Source organism: Phacochoerus africanus, chromosome 8, assembly GCF_016906955.1.
Source record: "Phacochoerus africanus isolate WHEZ1 chromosome 8, ROS_Pafr_v1, whole genome shotgun sequence".
NCBI classification, from domain to species: Eukaryota; Metazoa; Chordata; class Mammalia; order Artiodactyla; family Suidae; genus Phacochoerus; species Phacochoerus africanus.
The window spans coordinates 1,835,735-1,852,318 of NC_062551.1; the positions used below are offsets into that span (position 1 = coordinate 1,835,735).

The window sequence follows — 16,584 nt, forward strand, 5'->3', positions numbered from 1 at the left end:
CTCCCCAGCCTTTGCTCTGTGAGGTCATTCCTGTCGCAGCACCGCCCCCGCCCCCGCCCCCGCCCCCGCCCCAAGGATTCCTTCTTCTCCATTCAGTGAGCTTTAGTTGGTAACCCGCAGCACTGCAGCTCAGTGTATGTGTAGGTTAAAGGTGAAATTTACATTCAGTGAACTGCACGCTTTTCCCCTGTTTTAACAATTTTTAAAAAATTGCAGTGTGGCTGGTTTAGGATACTGCATCACCAGCAGGGAGCGCCCCTGGTTCCTCCTCGCTACAGGGCGCTCGTGTCGCTGAGGCCTTGTCTTGCCTCCGCGTCCACGTGCCTTGAGGGATCCTCGGCACATCGCAACCGCTCCGTCGGTGGTTGTGAATTAGCGACCAAGGGGCTGAGTGGGTAACAGGGTGTGTGTGAAAGAACAGCAGCAGCAGCCGAATCCTGCGTTAGTTTCAGGTGTACAGCAGCCTGATTCAGGCGTGTGTGTGATCCAGGCGTGTGCGTGATCCAGGCGTGTGTGTTTGTCCTTTTCCACTGCAGGGTGTTACGGGATAGTAGGTGTCGTTTCCTGCCGTATACGTAGGACCTTGTTGTTTATTTTACACGTAATAGCGTGTATATTTTAGTAAAACTCTTAATTTATGTCTTTTCACCTCCTAATCCACTTTGGTAACTGCACGTTTATTTTCTATGTCTATGGGTCTGTTTCTGTTTTGTGAGTAAATTTGTTTGTATCTTTTTTTTTTTTCTTTCGTCTTTTTAGGGCTGCACCAGCTGCATATGCAGGTTCCCAGGCCAGGGGTCGAGCTGGAGCTGGAGCTGCCAGCCAACACCACAGCCACAGCAACACGGGATCCGAGCCAGTCTGTGACCTACACCACAGCTCACGGCAACGCCGGATCCTTAACCTGCCGAGCAAGGCCAGGGATGGAACCCACAACCTCATGGTTCCTAGTCCGATTCTGTTTCCACTGAGCCACGATGGCAACTCCATTTGTATCATTTTCTTAGTGATGATTTGTAAATAAGTAATATCGTCTGATATTTGTCTTCCTCTGCCTTCACTTAGTGTGATTATCCCTAGGTCCATCTGTACTGCTACAAAGGGCGTAATTTTGTTCTTTTTCGTGGCTGAGTAATTGTCCATTGTGCTTGGGGACCACATGTTGATCCACTCCTCTGTCGCTGAGCGTTTAGGGGCTTCCATGGCTTGGCAGATGTAAAGAGTGCTGCTGTGAGCAGAGGCCGTGCTTGTATCTTGTTGAATTATGAATATTTCTGGATATATGCCCGGCAGTGGGATTGCAGGATCACATGGCAACTCTACAGTTAGGTTTTTACGGGACCTCCGTACTGCTTTCCGTGGTGGCTGCACCAGGTGACATTCCCGCCAGCAGAGGAGGAGGGTTCCCTTTTCCCCACACCCTCTCCAGCATTTATTGTGTGTAGACTTTCTGATGAGGGCCATTCTGGCCGGTGTCACGCGGCCCCTTACGGTGGTTTTAATTGGCATCTCTCTCATCATTAGTGATGCTGAGCATCTTTTCATGTGCTTTTTGGCCACTTCTTTGTCTTCTTTGGAGAAAAGTCTCTTTAGGTCTTCTGCCAATTTTTTGACTGAGATGTTATGGTTTTTGATACTGAGTTGTATGAGCTGTATATATATTTTGAAAATTCTTATTGGTCACATCATTTCAAATATTTTCTCCCATTCTATAGGTTGTCTTGTGTTGTGGTGGTTGTTATTTATGATTTCTTTTGCTGTGCAAAAGCTTTTAAGTTTAATCACATCTCATTTGTTTACTTTTAGTTTTATTTCTATTACTCTAGGAGATGGATCCAAAAAAATATTGCTGGAGTTGCTGTTGTGGCTCAGCAGGTTAAGAACCCAACATAGTGTTCCTGAGGATACAGGTTTGATCCCTGTCCTCGCTTAAGGATCTGGCATTGCCACAGGCTGCCCTGTAGGCTGCAGATGCGGCTCAGATCTGGTGTGGCTGTGGCTGTGGTGTAGGCCGGCAGCTGCAGCTCCAATTCAACCCCTAGTCTGGGAACTTGGGTATGCCACAGGCACAGCCCTAAAAATCATAAGTAAGTAAATAAATAAATAAATAAAACCAAAACATATTGCTATGATTTTTGTCAACGTGTGTTTTGGGAGTTCGTGCTGTGACACAGCAGGATCAGTGGCATTTCCTCAGCACTGGGACACAGGTTCCATCCTTGACCTGGCACAGTGGGTTAAAGATCTGGCATTGCCACAGCTGCAGCTTGGGTTGCAACTGTGGCTGAGATCTCTTCCTGGGCCTGAGAACTCCATGTGCCATGGGGCAGCCAAAAAAAAAAGAAAAAAAATGTGTTCTGCCGGTGTTTTCCTCCAGGAGTTTTATAGTATCCAGTTTTACATTTAGGTCTTCAAGCCATTTTGAGTTAATTTCCATGTGGTGTTTTGCAGGTTCTGTCCAGTTTTCCCAGCATCGCTTATTGACAAAATAGTCTCCTCCACTGTACATTCTTGCCTCCTTTGTGGAAGGTTAGTTGTCCATAGGTGTGGCTTTGTTTCTGGGCTGTCTATGCTGTTCCACGGATCTCTGCGGTGTTCTTGGGCCGGGACCATGCTGTTTTGATGACTGTAGCCTTGTAGTATAGCCTGAAGTCAGGGAGCCTGGTTCTTCCAGCTCCATTCTTTGTTCTCAAGATTGTTTTGGCTGTTGCAGATCTTTTGTGTTTCCATACGAATTTAAAAATTTTCTGTGTTCGATCTGTAGATTGCCTTGGGTAGTGTAGTCATTTTGACAGTGTTGATTCTTACAGTCCAAGAGCACAGTTTATCTTTCCATCTGTTTGTGTCTTCTTTGATTCCCTTCATCAGTGTCTAGCAGTTTTCAGAGTATGGGTCTTTTGCCTCCTTACTAGATTTATTCCTAGATATTTTATTCTTTTTGACGCAGGGGTAAATGAGATTGTGTCCTTCATTTTTCCTGCTGATCTTTCCTTGTTAAACGAGCTCTAGCAGTGTTCTGGTGGCATCTTGAGGATTTTCTGTGTGTAGCATCATGTCCTCTACACACAGCGATGGTGTTACTTCTTTTCCAGTTTGGAGTCCTTCTCCTTCTGTTTGTTTTCTTGTCTGATGGCTCTGGCTAGGACTTCCAAAACTATGTCGAATAAAAGTAATGGGAGTGAGCATCCTTGTCTGCTCCCTGATTGTAGATGAAATGCTCTCAGCTCTTCACCCTCGGGCTCGTCGTTCGCTGTGGGTTTGCCACATACGGCCCTTGTCATGTGCAGGTGGCGTCCCTCTGTCCCCACTTTCTGAAGGGTTTTTTTTTTTTTTTAATCACAAATGCATGTGGGACTTTACTGAAAGCTTTTTCTGCATCTGTTGAGATGATTATATGGTTTTATTCTTAAACCTGTCTGTATGGTGTATCACAGAGTGCACGCCTTTTAAGTGTACTATGTACGTGAGGGGGTGTTTGCTTTCCACCACTGGAGTCTCGGCAGCTGCCTGAATCCCTGTCGAGAGAGACCCTTCCTGTTGCCCCAGAAAGTTGCCTCATTGCTCCTGTTTTTGGTCAGTTCCCACCCTAAAGGCCACTAACCCCCAACCCCACCCCCTGGCGGTTTTTTTGGTTTGGGTTTTTTTCCTTTTCTGTTTTTCCCCAGCATTGACGAAGTCCACCTATCCTAGGGCCTCCTTCACGTGGACCCGGGCGGCCCCTGAGCTCTGGGCCTGCCCGTTGCACTCCGCTGGGTGCCGAGCCAGAGGCCCGCCCCGCTGCGAGGCTCGCGGTGGTTCCGCTCCTGTGCCGTCTCTGGTTCCGCTCCTGTGCCGTCTCTGGCCGCAGGCCGTGGTGCTGACGTGCCGTCAACACCGCAGTGGACCGCTTTTGCTCTAATGCGCATTTTTGAAGATAAGGTCCCGTCTTGCGTGTTCCCCGCGTGTCTGCCGTTTCTCCCAGAAAACCCAGTTTCATGCCATTTCGCTGCTGTCCGAAAATCTTTTCCTCAGCATGTTCTGGAGTGCAGGGCTGATGGCGAGAGATTCTCGTTGTTTCCTTTTATCCAAACGTGTTGCCACCTGTGCTGTTACAGGGTCTTTTCACTGGGTGTGGGATTCTTTCTCTCGTCGCGTTCACAGACAGACGTTGAGGCTTGTGCTCTGGCGCCATTGGTTTTGTTGTTCTCTGGCCCGTTTCTCGACCATCTCTGGCTATGGCATTTATTAGGGCAGCCTGACTGACTGTGGTGTGTCCAGGTACTGTGGGGTTTTTCTTTTTTCTTTTTAGGGCCACACCTGCGACATATGGAAGTTCCCAGGCTAGCCGTGGAATTGGAGCTTCCGCTGCCGGCCTACACCCCAGCCACAGCCCCGCCAAACCTGTGACCTACACCACAGCTTGCAGCATCGCTGGATCCTCAGCCCACAGAGGGAGGCCAGGGATTGAACCTGCATCCTCAGGGATACAGTCAGGTTCTTGACCTACTGAGCCACAGCAGGAACGCCCCAGTGTTGTTTTCTTGCATTTATCTTGTTTGATGGTCTCTGAATTTATTGGGTCTGTGAATTTATGTCTTTTACTAAATTGGAGAAATTTTCAGCCGTAATTTCTCCATAGTTTTTCCTGTCTCAACTTTTCTTTCCTTGCGGAAGTCCAGCTGCAGGTGCTGTTATCCTTTTGATACTATTTCACAGGTCCCAGAAGCTTGGCTCCCCCCGCCACACATCTCTTTCTGTGGTTTGAATTCAACCTTTCTGGAGTTCCCATCGTGGCTCAGTGGAAACGAATCTGCCTAGTGACCATGAGGACACAGCTTCGATCCCTGGCTTCGCGCAGTGGGTTAAGGATCCACTGTTGCCATGAGCCGGGGTGTGGGTCGCAGACATGGCTCGGGTCCCGTGTTGCTGTGGCTCTGGGGCAGGCCGGCAGCTGTAGCTCCGATTTGACCCCTAGCCTGGGAACCTCCATATGCCCTGGGTACCGCCCTAAAAAGAAAAAAAAACCCAACTTTCTTTTGATCTGTGTTGAAGTTCACCGAGTCTTCTGTGGATGGCAAACTGCTAAGCCCATTCAGTGGATTTTTTATTTCAGAAGTGGCGTTTTTTGCTTGGAACTTTCCATGAAGTGTTTTTAAGGTGTTGTTTTAGGGCACTTTTAGGTTCTCAGAAAAGTCAAACATTCTGAAAACCCGGAGTCCCCAGGTTACACTGGGGTTCACGCTTGGTGTGGCCTCTTTTATGGGTTTGGGCAGACGTGTTCTGCGTGTCCCCCGCTGCAGCGTCGCCCAGGGCATTCCCCCCCCCCCCCCGCCGCCACCTCCTTTCGGCGCCGCCCCCGAGGCACGTGGAGGTTCCCGGGCCAGGGGCTGAGTCGCAGCCGTGGCGGCCGGCCTCCCCCGCAGCCGCAGCCACAGCTGCAGCCACGCCGGATCCTCTACCCCCGCCAAGTGATGAGCCGGATTTCTTTCCGCTGAGCCACCACGGGAACTCCCGATAGCTTCTTTCTACACCAGTGTTTTCACCCTCCTCAAAGTCCTCCGGGCTCCGTTAGTCCATCCCTCCCCCAGCCTCGGCCTGGCAGCCACTGGTCTCTCTCCTTCCCCACCGTTTTGCCTTTTCCAGCCCCTTGCACTGTTGGACTCACGACAGCTCTTGAGCCGGGCTGCTCCTGGTCACATCCTGCCTTCTGCTTCCCCGGCTCTGGGCACGGACAGCTCGCGCCTCTTCAGCGCATCTCACTGCCTGGAAATTCACAGGTGATGGATCCATTCGGTTGCTTCCTGAATTTCCATTTTCAGCAGAGTTTCTCTTTCTCTGTCGAGACACGTCTTGGCTCCTGCGCCTTGAGCGTGCTCTGGAGCCGTGTCACGACGGCTGCTCTGCGCCCCTTGCCTCTGGTCCCCCGTCCTGCCCGCCTCCTTTTCTCTTTGGGTGGCCCCCATCCTCAGTCTGGGTATGTCTGGTCATTGCGGTGCCTCTGGGGCTGCGAGCGGGGGACGCGGGGAAACTCCGACTTTGGGTCTGCTGCTGTGGCAGGTCTGCTCTGCGGCAGTGGCACCGGCTGGGCTCCTCCAGGTCCCTGCACCCCCACCCCCGGTTGATCAGTCTGTCCACTTGGGCTGGGCTGAGGGCCCCAGCCTGCCCGTGATGCCCACTGCAGGGCCTACCGGGCTTCTGGTCCCTGGGACCCAGGGCTTTGTCTGGACTTCATCTGCTCTGCTCTGTAGTGGGGACTCGGCCTGCCAGGCGTGAACTCACCTGCGCTCGTCTCACTCCCAAGCGCAGCCCTCCCTCTCATTTCTCCCGCTTTTGGTCGTGTTCAGTGCATTGTTTTATGTGCTTTCCCTCCAGGCAGAGTGGCCTGACCCCTCAACCGTTATGGGGAGGAAAACCACCGGCTTTTGGGAGTCCAGCTGGTGTGGTAAATACAGACCTTGGGTTCGAGAGGGATGCAGTCTCTCCAAGGCAGTGTGGCTGCGAAGGAGTGTCACACTAACGGCGACATCTGTCACAAAGAGTGAGGTTCTGGGCAGAGGGGGGAAGTGGCGACGTGGCGCCTTAAAGCCAGAGTGTCCTTTGGAGACATCCGCGAGATGCTAGCTTGAGTGTTGAGGCGCGCGGTGCGGGCTGGGTGGCAGAGCAGGGTCTGGTATGTGAACGGGCAGACTCGGCGCCTGAACCCGTGCTCCTGGAATCCGTCTGGGTGAACACGCCTCCTCCTGTGTACACGTCTGCTCACAGCTGCCGCTGGAGGTGCGTCGTGAACTCCTTGACGCGAGCGTCTTCCTTGCGGAGGCGTTGGGCCCTTCCTGGCCTGATCTTCGCCTGCACGGCTGCCCGACTGTGCGAGGTGCCCTGCACAGCTTTCCCTGCTCCTAACAGGCGTCTGGTCGGTGGCTCCTCTAGAAATAAGTCCCCAGGGCCGGTCACACTGGTCTTTTCTGGACCTTTGATCCGTCCTCGTTTTCAGCGGGTGCGCCCTCCTTTCCTGCTGCTTTCAGGGCCTGGCCTCCCCGTCTGGTGCCGCGGTGTCCTGTGACTGGCCTGTCCCCCAGGCAGCACCCCAGGGACTCACAGCAGCTCTGCGGGGTTCGTCTCAGACAGGCGCTGTTGTGTCAAGAATCGGTGGTCCCCGAAGCCCAGTTTTCTTGCTCTGCCTGGGCCTCGGGGCAGTTTCTCAGAGAAAACCCCCGTGTTTGAGCCGCCTCCTGGCCGGAACACGCACTGGGCTCCTCATGTCGGGTTCTCAGCTGCTGTCCTTTGGCTGCGGCCTCCTCGGCAGGAAGAGTCCTGTCTGGAATCGCCAAGCGCAGGAGACAGCAGCCTGCGCCTCGGGTGTTGCCGCTGGCACTCGGGCCCCGTGACTCGGTGTTGGGAGGCGGGGCGCTGTCTTCCTGAATGTGTTTTGGGGATTGATTGCGGTCCGGCTGCCTGTCCCCGGGGCTGGGCCTCTGACGTCTGCTCTCAGGCCTGCCTGACGGTACAGTGGCCAGTCCTCTGCGTCCTCGGCTTCGGCCTCTTTCAAAACGTGTCTGCGCGATCCTGGCCTCACTCGCGAACCTGACTCCTGACACGGCACCTTGCTCTCCCAGCCGCTGAGCTTCCAGGGCTCCGCTGCCCCCACCCTAAACCTGCAGCCTGTTACCTGCGCTGCTCTAGGAGAAAACAGCCAAGCTGTTGGAATTGTTTCAGATAAGCCCCCGACTGAGAGCTGGTCGTAGGGGTGCCCACACAAAGCCTTCTTGCTGCGCCCAGCACCTCGGCCGCATCACCTGCCTAGGTGTTGGTGGCTCCTGCTCAGGGACAGCTCTGTGAGCGGCTCTGGTTTATTGGCTGCTGGAGTGGCCTGGAGTTGAATTTCTGGGCTTCCCGGGGTGCACAGCGGGGCTGCACCACCAAGCCGCTGGTGAAGAGCTTGGCTTTAGAGTTGCTTTGCTGGAACTCGGTTAGTTATGTGCTTGGTTCCTTGTGCTGAGATGTTTGAGCCGTCGTTTTTTTTCTCCCTCTCTCTTTCTTAAGGAGCAGAACTGTAGGGTAGGAAATAGTAAAAGGAACATTTTTGTGTGGAAACCGGGTTTTGGTTAGCATTGGGCTTCACTTATCCTAAGTCAGCAAATAGCTTTCACTATTAAACTGTCTATTTTCTTGTTGTGGTTTTAGAGACACGTAATGACTATTTTAGTAAAATGCTTACCAATCCCTTTTTTTGGATGTTAGGGATTTTTCCCATCGATTTAGAGGTATTCAGTGTGTTGTTCTTTCCACTAGAGCGGTGGTGCTTGGAAAGCCCGTTGAGCATCAGGGACTGTTTGTAGACGCTAGAATTCACGCCTCTGCTTGAGGGTCCCCTGAGTTGGTGAGCTTCAGCCAGGGAGGCCTCCCTGCCCAGCTCTTGGAGCTTCGGGGCTCCACCCCTTCTGTTCCTGCGCCTGGAAGGCCCTTCCTGCAGATGTTGGCTTGACCAGCTCCTCCCCCGGTGAGGCCTCCGCTCCCTGTCCTTTCCAGACCCTGGGGCTTCCTGTCTGGTCCACACTGCCTAGCACCTCCGACGGTTCCCTGCCGGGAACTCCAGGCCCCTGCTGGGGTGGGGGGCGAGGGGGATGGGGACGGGACACAGCCATCCAAGGCATGGACGGTGGAGGATCTGGAAGTTGCTTCTCTTTGACTTTTTCATGTTGTTCACATCTTCTAGCTCTTGTTTAGAATGAATGAATATCTTTAATTTTTTTCCGAATTCTACTAGAGATTGTTCTTTGCAGAAAATTTGAAAAATAGAAAAAAGTATTTTTAATCTCTCAGAGGTATAAATATTAGCATTAATATTACAGTTTATTTTCTTCTTTTTTCAATGCCTGCAGTATATGGATATACACATATTACAAATTCTGCCTCCTTCATCACATGGATGTGTATTTTTTACGTAGTTGAATCTTGGTCTTGTTGCATGTCATTTATTTTTGTTCTTTTAAAGCTAAGGTGAAGAGTTCCCATTGTGGCTCATTGGTAATGAATCAGACTAGCATCCAGGGGGAAATGGGCTCAATCCCCAGCCTCACTCAGTGGGTTAAGGATCCAGGGCTGCCGTGGCTGTGGCGTAGGCCGGCAGCTGCAGCTCTGCTTCTGCCCCTAGACTGGGAACCTCTGTGTGCTGCAGGTGTGGCCCTAAAATAAAATAAAGTAAAACAAAGCTAAGGTGGACCTGCCTGCACAGAAACCTTTGTCCACTGGTTATGTTCTCAGGGTAGGTTCCTCCCAGCTGGCCTGGCGGGTCCGGAGGGACGGAAGGGCGTGAGGTGGCTGCAGTCGAGCAGTCGCAGCGATGGACGCGCACTTGCTTCCTGGGGTCCAGGCCGCGCCCCGTGACGTATGAGCGGTTAACCTTCCTGGTTGCGCAGGGTTGGGGGCGCCGATCGCTTGTCAGGGTGGAGTCCACTTGTAAGCAGAGTCTGTTTAGAGGAGCGGAGCCCGGCAGGGACACAGAAACTGCGTGGCCCTCGTCCCTGGGTGTGGTCAGCGGCGCGGCTCTGCGCGCTCCACTCTGTGTGGACGCGGCGTCGAGCACGGGTATGCCCCGGGCTCTCGGCTGCCCAGGGGCCCTCCAGGTTCACAGCACGGTCGGTTGGCCCTCGAGTCACTTACACACCTTGCCCACTGGCCTGCACGTGCCCCTGTCACGGCAGCAGCGCGCCTGTCACTGAGTCCTGACGGCTCTTCCAGCACCCTGACTACTTGAAGCGCTTGTCATTTGCTCACGAGACCCCCGGGAGGTTGGCGCGGGGGAGGACGCCGATGCGGCTGGATGGCGTCTGGGCTGTGGCCCCACGCGGCCGTGAGCGCCGAGCTCTGGCGGGACTAACTGCTCCGCACTCAGGCGCAAGCCTCCGTAGCTGCCCGTCTGCTCCTCTGGGACAGAGTCCGGTCGGGTTAGCGGGGAGCTCAGGGTTCCGGCCAGGGTCCCGAGGCTTGACCTGTATACAGGCATGTGGGTGGCCGGCGAGGGCTGTGCGGTGTGGCTTTGGTGCTGGTGTTTGTCCCTGTTTGCACGGTTTCTCACCGCGTGTCCGCATCTTACTCCGCGGGCGCCTCGCTTTTTCACTTCACTCCCACTGAGCAGCCTTTTCTCGCCCAAACCCAGCTTTCTCCCCCCGCTTTGGTGGATAGCTGCCTCGTATTCCAAAGAGTGGATGTTCCCTCTTGTTCAATCCCTCGGGGCAGCGGCGCTTCAACACTTCGGGTCACTGAGGTGGGAAACCCTGTGCGGATGCGTCCCGACTTGTTTGGGTGCCGGGGCGAGGGGCGGGGGGGCTTTGGACCTTTGGCCGCCGTGCGAGAGGGGAGGGCAGTCCCCGAGTGACTCCCGAGGAGGCCTCCTGGAGGAGAGAACCTCGGCCCCGCTCCTCGGCAGGTGCCTCCCGTCAGCTTCTTACCTTTATCCAGGGATTCATGTAAACGACAGCCCAGGTCTCAGGGGACGCCCCGCTCCACCAGGGGGCACTTAGCTGTTGATCGTGGGGTGCCTGGGGCGCACGAGGAGAGGCCGAGTTTGGGGCCGCCTCCGAGAACCTGCTGGGTCACAGAGCTGCCTGCCTGTGGGTGGAGGAGGGAGTGTGCTGCTGGGCCGGCAACCCGATGAGGACATCCTGGGGGCTTCTCTGCTCTGGGTCCGGGGGCTCCTCGTGGGCAGAGGAGGCTGCTTTTCCGTAAGAGGGGGAAGGCTCTCATCAGGGCAGACGCCCCCGCCAGGAGAGGCGCATGGGAGCGGGCGGTGACCTTCCCTGTGGCCTCCAGGAAGGAGCGCTGTAAAAATAGAGTGAAGGGTCTCAACTCGGTGGTGGCTGCAAGAAGCTATTGGGAGGCATCGAAATGCACCGTTCCCACGGGTGACAGTGCTTGTGGGGAAGGAGCGAGGCGGCCGGGGCTCTGGCCGGCGCCCCCTGCGCTTCCGGGCCGAGAGGCAGCGGTGCCCTGGCACGGCCAGCTGGCCTGGTGCCCCCACAGCTGGCGCCTTGCCCCTGGGCTTGCTCCGTGTCCACCCTCGCCAGCCTCACCTCACTGCCCCCTGGAAGCAGCATCTGGTGCAGTGACAAAGTGGGCAGAGACCCCAGTGGAGGTTCCCGTGCTCCGACCTGGTCACCAGCAGACACACCCCTTTGCCTGTCCCGGTGGGCGAGGCATCCGGAGATGGCGTGTGTGCTCCTCCTGGCCCGACCCTCAGAAAGCTCCCCTGTCTTCTCAGACTTGGAAACCGCCTCCAGTGTCATCGGTACTTGCAACGCCGTGTGTTTCACCCACCTGAGCTGTGTATCTGGGAGGGCGTCTGGAGGCTTCCCTCATTGCACGTCTAAAGGGTATTTTTAATTTTTTTGGACAAAGAAAGTTAAACCCCTCTTCAGGTGTTGCATTTTCTGAGCCATTTCGGATGCCCGTTGAGCCCGGGAGGGAGGGAGCCTTGTGGACACTCGGGCAGCTTCTCTGTCACAGCCTGTGTTCCCTGCTCTGCCTCAGTGCCACTGTGTGTTGGCTTGTCCCACTCCGATGACGCTGAAAGAGCTCTTGTGAAACAGATTTTCTGTGTGTGTTTTTTTTTGTCGTTTTTGGGGTTTTTTTTTTTTGCTTTTTTAGGGCTGCACCATGGCATATGGAGCTTCCCAGGCTAGGGGTCAAATCGGAGCTGCAGCCCCCAGCCTACAGCACAGCCACAGCAACGCGGGGTCCGAGCCGCGTCTGCGACCGACACCACAGTTCACAGCAACGCCGGACCCTTAACCCACTGAGTGAGGCCAGGGATTGAGCATGTGTTCTCATGGATGCTGGTCAGGTTCATTACCACTGAGCCACGACAGGAACTCCGAAACTGATTCTGGTCCATGACTGTCAGGGTAAATTTTAGATGATCAGTTTTTGGGGGGTTTTCTGGGTTTTTTTTCTGGCTGTGCCCAAAGCCTGTGGAAGTTCCCAGGCAGGGATTAGACCCAAGCCACAGCCGTGACAACCTGCCGAGCCACTAGAGAACTCCTAGACGCAGAGCTTTCAAGCAGCCCGTGTGCCTCAGGGTCTCCCTGGTCAGAGGCCTTGAGCTGAGAAGAGAGCCAGCGGGAGGCCCACTGCCCTTCTCCAGGCTCCAGCTGATCCTCCCCTTGAAGGGAGAGCCTTTGAGTGCCACGGACCTGATTTTCTGCACACTGCTGGGCATCCTTTTCACAGCCCCCCAGGAATACGGCCGTCTGACCTTTGGATGCTCAGAGCGCCTTTATCTTGAAATACTCCTGAAACATCAGGAGCTGGTCAGAAGTGCAGAGTCTCAGGCCCCCCGACCTTCTGCATCAGAACCTGTGTTTTAACAAGACCTGGAGGTGTTTGGAAGCAGGGGCCTGGGCTCTGTTTAAACAGCTGTGCTGAGGAGTTCCCATCGTGGCTCAGTGGTTAACCAATCCGACTAGGAGCCATGAGGGTGCAGGTTCCATCCCTGGCCTTGCTCAGTGGGTTAGGGATCTGGCATTGCCGTGAGCTGTGGTGTAGGTTGCAGACGTGGCTCTGGATCCCACGTTGCTGTAGCTGTGGTGTAGGCTGGCAGCTACAGCCCCGATTAGACCTCTAGCCTGGGAACCTCCATATGCCGCAGGAGCGGCCCAAGAAATGGCAAAAAAGACAAAAAAACAATTTTAATTAAAAAGAAAAAAAGTAGCTGTGCCGATTGGAGGACTGGTGCCTGGAGCCAGGTGCCAGCTGCTTGAGTCACGTGCTGGGGAGTTTAACCCTTTCCCTTAACCCTAGGTGTGCAGGGAATGACAGACCAAAATCACTGCCTGGGAGAGCCACATGGTGGAGCGTGTGCCTTGTGACAAGTCACGTGCTTCAGAGTCTGATTTCTTTCATGGCTACAGCTTTTTCAGTCCTTTGTTGGAGCTGGCAAAGTCCTCAGTGGTTGTGTAGTACAAACTTTAGAGGGCGGAAATTTTACTCTGAAATAGAAGGTCAGTGCTGTATTTCACGAACATCGGGCGAGGCATTCATTCGTCTCGGTGCTTTTACCGACTCCGTGCCTGTCGTGTGCCAGGCCCTGCTGGACGTGCAGGGGACGCAGCAGCCAAGCCGACGAAGCAGACAAAGCCCTGCTTCCCCGAGCTGCCGCCAGCGACGTCCCAGTGTGGACGTGCAGGCCAGGAGGGGGCGTCCAGGCCAAGGGCACCGCCGGGGCAGAGCTCGGTGGCTGCAGTGGATGCGGTGGGGGCAGCGTGGGAGCCGTCAGAGCCGGGACGGGAGTCAGCCCCTGCGGGTGGTGGGAGGACACAGAGGAAGGCCAGGCCAGCGGGCACGCCGAGCGCTCACTGAGCACCCGAGCGAGCGAGCGAGGTCCTCCGAGCTTCGTGGAGAGGCCCGTCGGGGCTGCGCTGGACTCTGTCCTGGAGAGCGTCTGCGCACGGCCTCCCAGCGGTGGCAGGAGGCGCCGCTTGGAATGGGTCAAGTCTCGATCCTCGCCTCTGACGGCTGGCGGGACTCTGCTGGTGGGCGTGAGGCACAGCCTTTGATTGAGCGGCGTGCGTCACGCGAGGCACATTACCTTCAGCGGAAACCAGCCAGCAGCGCTTCTGGGAAACGCAGGTGGACACAGTCACGTAAACGAAGGCGCGGCGTAAAGACGAGACGCGGTCGGAAGAAGTGAACATCGCGAGAACTGGGAAGAGACGCTTTGGGGAAGATACCAAGGAACAGGTTTTTCCCTCAGTTGTTGGAGTTGTAAAGAGTGTTCCTTCGTGTGTGTGTGTGTGTGTGTCAGGGGCGGAGTACGCATTTTGATCTGTAGCTCCCAGATTTTCCTTTCCGTTTGTAGGGACAGCAAGCGGACCCACAACCTGCAGCTTTTCCTGTGAGTGGGGGGTTGGGGGGTGCTCGCTGTTCTTTCTGGGGACCGACAGATGAGGTGCAGTCAGATGCCTGGGTGTGGGGCCTGGGGAGCGTCACAAACCAAAGCAGAAGGACTCCGCCAGCGCCTGGCCCCCCGACGTCCCTGTGGCCTGTGTGTGCATGCAGCGCCTTGGGGTCTGAACCTCTCCCCAGGGGCCGAGAGTCTGGGGGGCGGACGGCCTGCCTGCCCCGGCCTGGGCCCTGGCCCGCAGGGTCGGTGCGTCTGTGGTCGGCTGTCACATTACTTGCTGGGCAGCTCAGAGGACATGGGCGTTTCCCAGGCGTCGAGTCGAGTCAGGACTCTGTTGTCCGGCTTGTTGTGTGGGTGAAGGTGCTGCGTTCACCTCCTGGGGTGTTTCCCGAAGTTCCACTCACTGTTCAGAATGGAAAGTCTTGCTCGCGGAGTGATGACTTGTACCCTCTCAGGAAGGAGATTTATTTCTCCTGACCACTGCTCTGACCACTGGACGGTGAAAGAGGCTTCGCCCCAGGGAAAGGAGACGGTGCCGTTTGGTTGCAGTACAAGGCCCAGCCGCCTCAGCCTGTCGGTGGCTCGCAACACTGTCCTGGTGAGCGTCACCACGTGCATGGGCCTCTCGGAGGCGCGCGGGCCGGGCAGGGTTTACTTCCTCGAGTTAGATGAGCTTGCGTGGGGGCCGCGTGGGGCCCTAGGCACAGGAGGAGGAGGGGACCCAGGTGGCGCAGAGGGCGCGGGTGTGGCCTGCATCTCACTGCAGTTCCGTCTCTAGCAGGTTGGGTGTCCTGTCTCCTGGAGGTGGCAGGTGCCGTTGTGCCCGGGGAGTGGCACTGCCTCTGGCGGCTCTTCACGCTGCCAGATGCCTCTGGGCCCGACCTTGACAGGCAGGCGGCGGGGACAAGGGGAAGCCGCGAGAGCTCAGGCTTGGGACCAGCAGTCCTGCCGCTCTTCCCCAGACCTCCCTTGCTGTGTGTGGGGTGCGGTGTTTACAGTCTGGCACCTGTTTGGTTAACTTTAAAATCCGGGCTGTCTTTGGAGGTTTTGACTTAGGTTACATGGTGACTGTGAAGATGTTAGATCCCGGGTCATTTTTATTCTTCTAAACCCTACAAGTCGAAAATGTACTTGGCTTGAAAATGTTCAAATACTTGTCATTACTAAGGGGAGGAAAAGAAACGTACTGTCCCTTCCCACGGCTCCCAGGAAAGCCGCCTCTCCTCCCGAGGCTGCTGTGGCTCCGAGTCCCCACGCCCACCCCCCGCTTCCAGGCCCTGCCTCTTGGTTCCCACGAGGACATGCTCACTCTAACCCTCAGACAAGGGAGGGGGATGGAGCAGGGCTTTCTTGCTTGTTCTGGAAATAGCCCCAGCACGGAGTGGGGGCCCGTGGGCACACAGCCCCTACTTACTGAGGTGCTGTCGTAGCCACTGAGGAGGCTTTCGGTTTCTCTCTGTTAGCAAAACCGCAGGGAGCGTCACCCACCCTCTTTGTCACATGGAAGTACTTCGTATGATGAATTCCTAGAAATGGGATTATTTAACATAATTTTAAAATGTGCTTTTAAAATGTGCCGTCACTTCTCGGCCTTTTGGCTAAGATCAAGTGTGAAGTATGCCCCCAACTAGATCCTGCTGCATTCTCTTCTTTACTGTTGTTTTTAAGGGCTATAGAAGGGGAGTTCCCGTCATGGCGCAGCGGAAACAAATCTCACTAGGCACCATGAGGTTACTGGTTCGATCCCTGGCCCCTCTCAGCGGGTTAAGGATCCGGCGTTGTTGTGAGCTGTGGTGTAGGTCACAGACAAGGCTTGGATCGGGTGTGGCTGTGGCTGTGGTGTAGGCTGGCAGCTGTAGCTCCGATTCAACCCCTAGCCTGGGAACTTCCATATGTCGCAGGTGTGGGCTCAGCCCCTGCCCTGTGCGGTGGGTGAAAGGATGCTGCTGCCACAGCTGTGCTGTGGGTTTGATCCGTGGCTCGGGACTTCCATGTGCTGTGGGTGTGGCCATAAAAAATAAATGATTTAAGATATAAAAAGTAATAAATTCCAGTGGTGAGTCGTGGATCGGTGAAATGTTTGTCTTTTGCCAGGAGTGCTTATCATTACACTAGTAATAGGTGTTTTATAGAAGAATCTGCAGCTACAGTAAACATAAATGATTTTTTAGATGTGAAGGAAAATCCTTCCGTAGGCACTAGGTGGAAGAAAATCAGACGGTTCTCTTTCGCCCCCAGGTGACCCCCAGGACGGAGCCCCCCGTGGGCAGTGTCGGTAACAGTCTGGAGAGCGCCCTGCACACGTCCGCACATTCCACTGAGGAGGCGCTGCCCAAGAGGCCGGGAGGGAAGCACTGCAGAGGTGAGCCGTCGGGCCGCGGGGACCTGCGCGGGGCGCTGCCTACCTGCCTCCAGGTCTTTGTGCTCGCCCGGGGCGCGTGTGTTGGTGTGTAAATGCTGCACGTTCTCTGTGAATGTTTCTTGGCTGCAAAAATCTTAACATCCTGATGTTGACCAAGGGGAAAGGGGGACGTTGCGAGGCCCCCTCCCCGCCGCTGCCACGGTGCATCCTCGGTCCTGGAGCAGCACGGTCCTCCTGGACCTGGTGCGGCAGCGGGGCGTTCGGCCTCCTGAGCGCTGGACATGTGGCTCCCGGGACGGATTTGGTTTGTTTCAGTTCCTTGCGGATGCACTAGTTCAGTGTGGAC

At 55.4% G+C, this 16,584-nt stretch overlaps 1 protein-coding gene across 3 annotated transcripts in view; it reads left to right on the plus strand.

The window, feature by feature from the left end:
• Positions 1 to 16,584, plus strand: part of ZCCHC14 (zinc finger CCHC-type containing 14) — a 65,281-nt gene that overhangs the window by 13,085 nt on the left and 35,612 nt on the right. For 2 of the 3 annotated variants that reach the window (XM_047791864.1, XM_047791865.1), the window contains exon 2: positions 16,115 to 16,238. The exons of the other annotated variant lie outside the window; for it this stretch is intronic. In XM_047791864.1, coding sequence (XP_047647820.1) covers positions 16,115 to 16,238 — 124 coding nt within the window. The remainder of the gene's footprint in view (positions 1 to 16,114; positions 16,239 to 16,584) is intronic. 3 annotated transcript variants of the gene reach the window in all.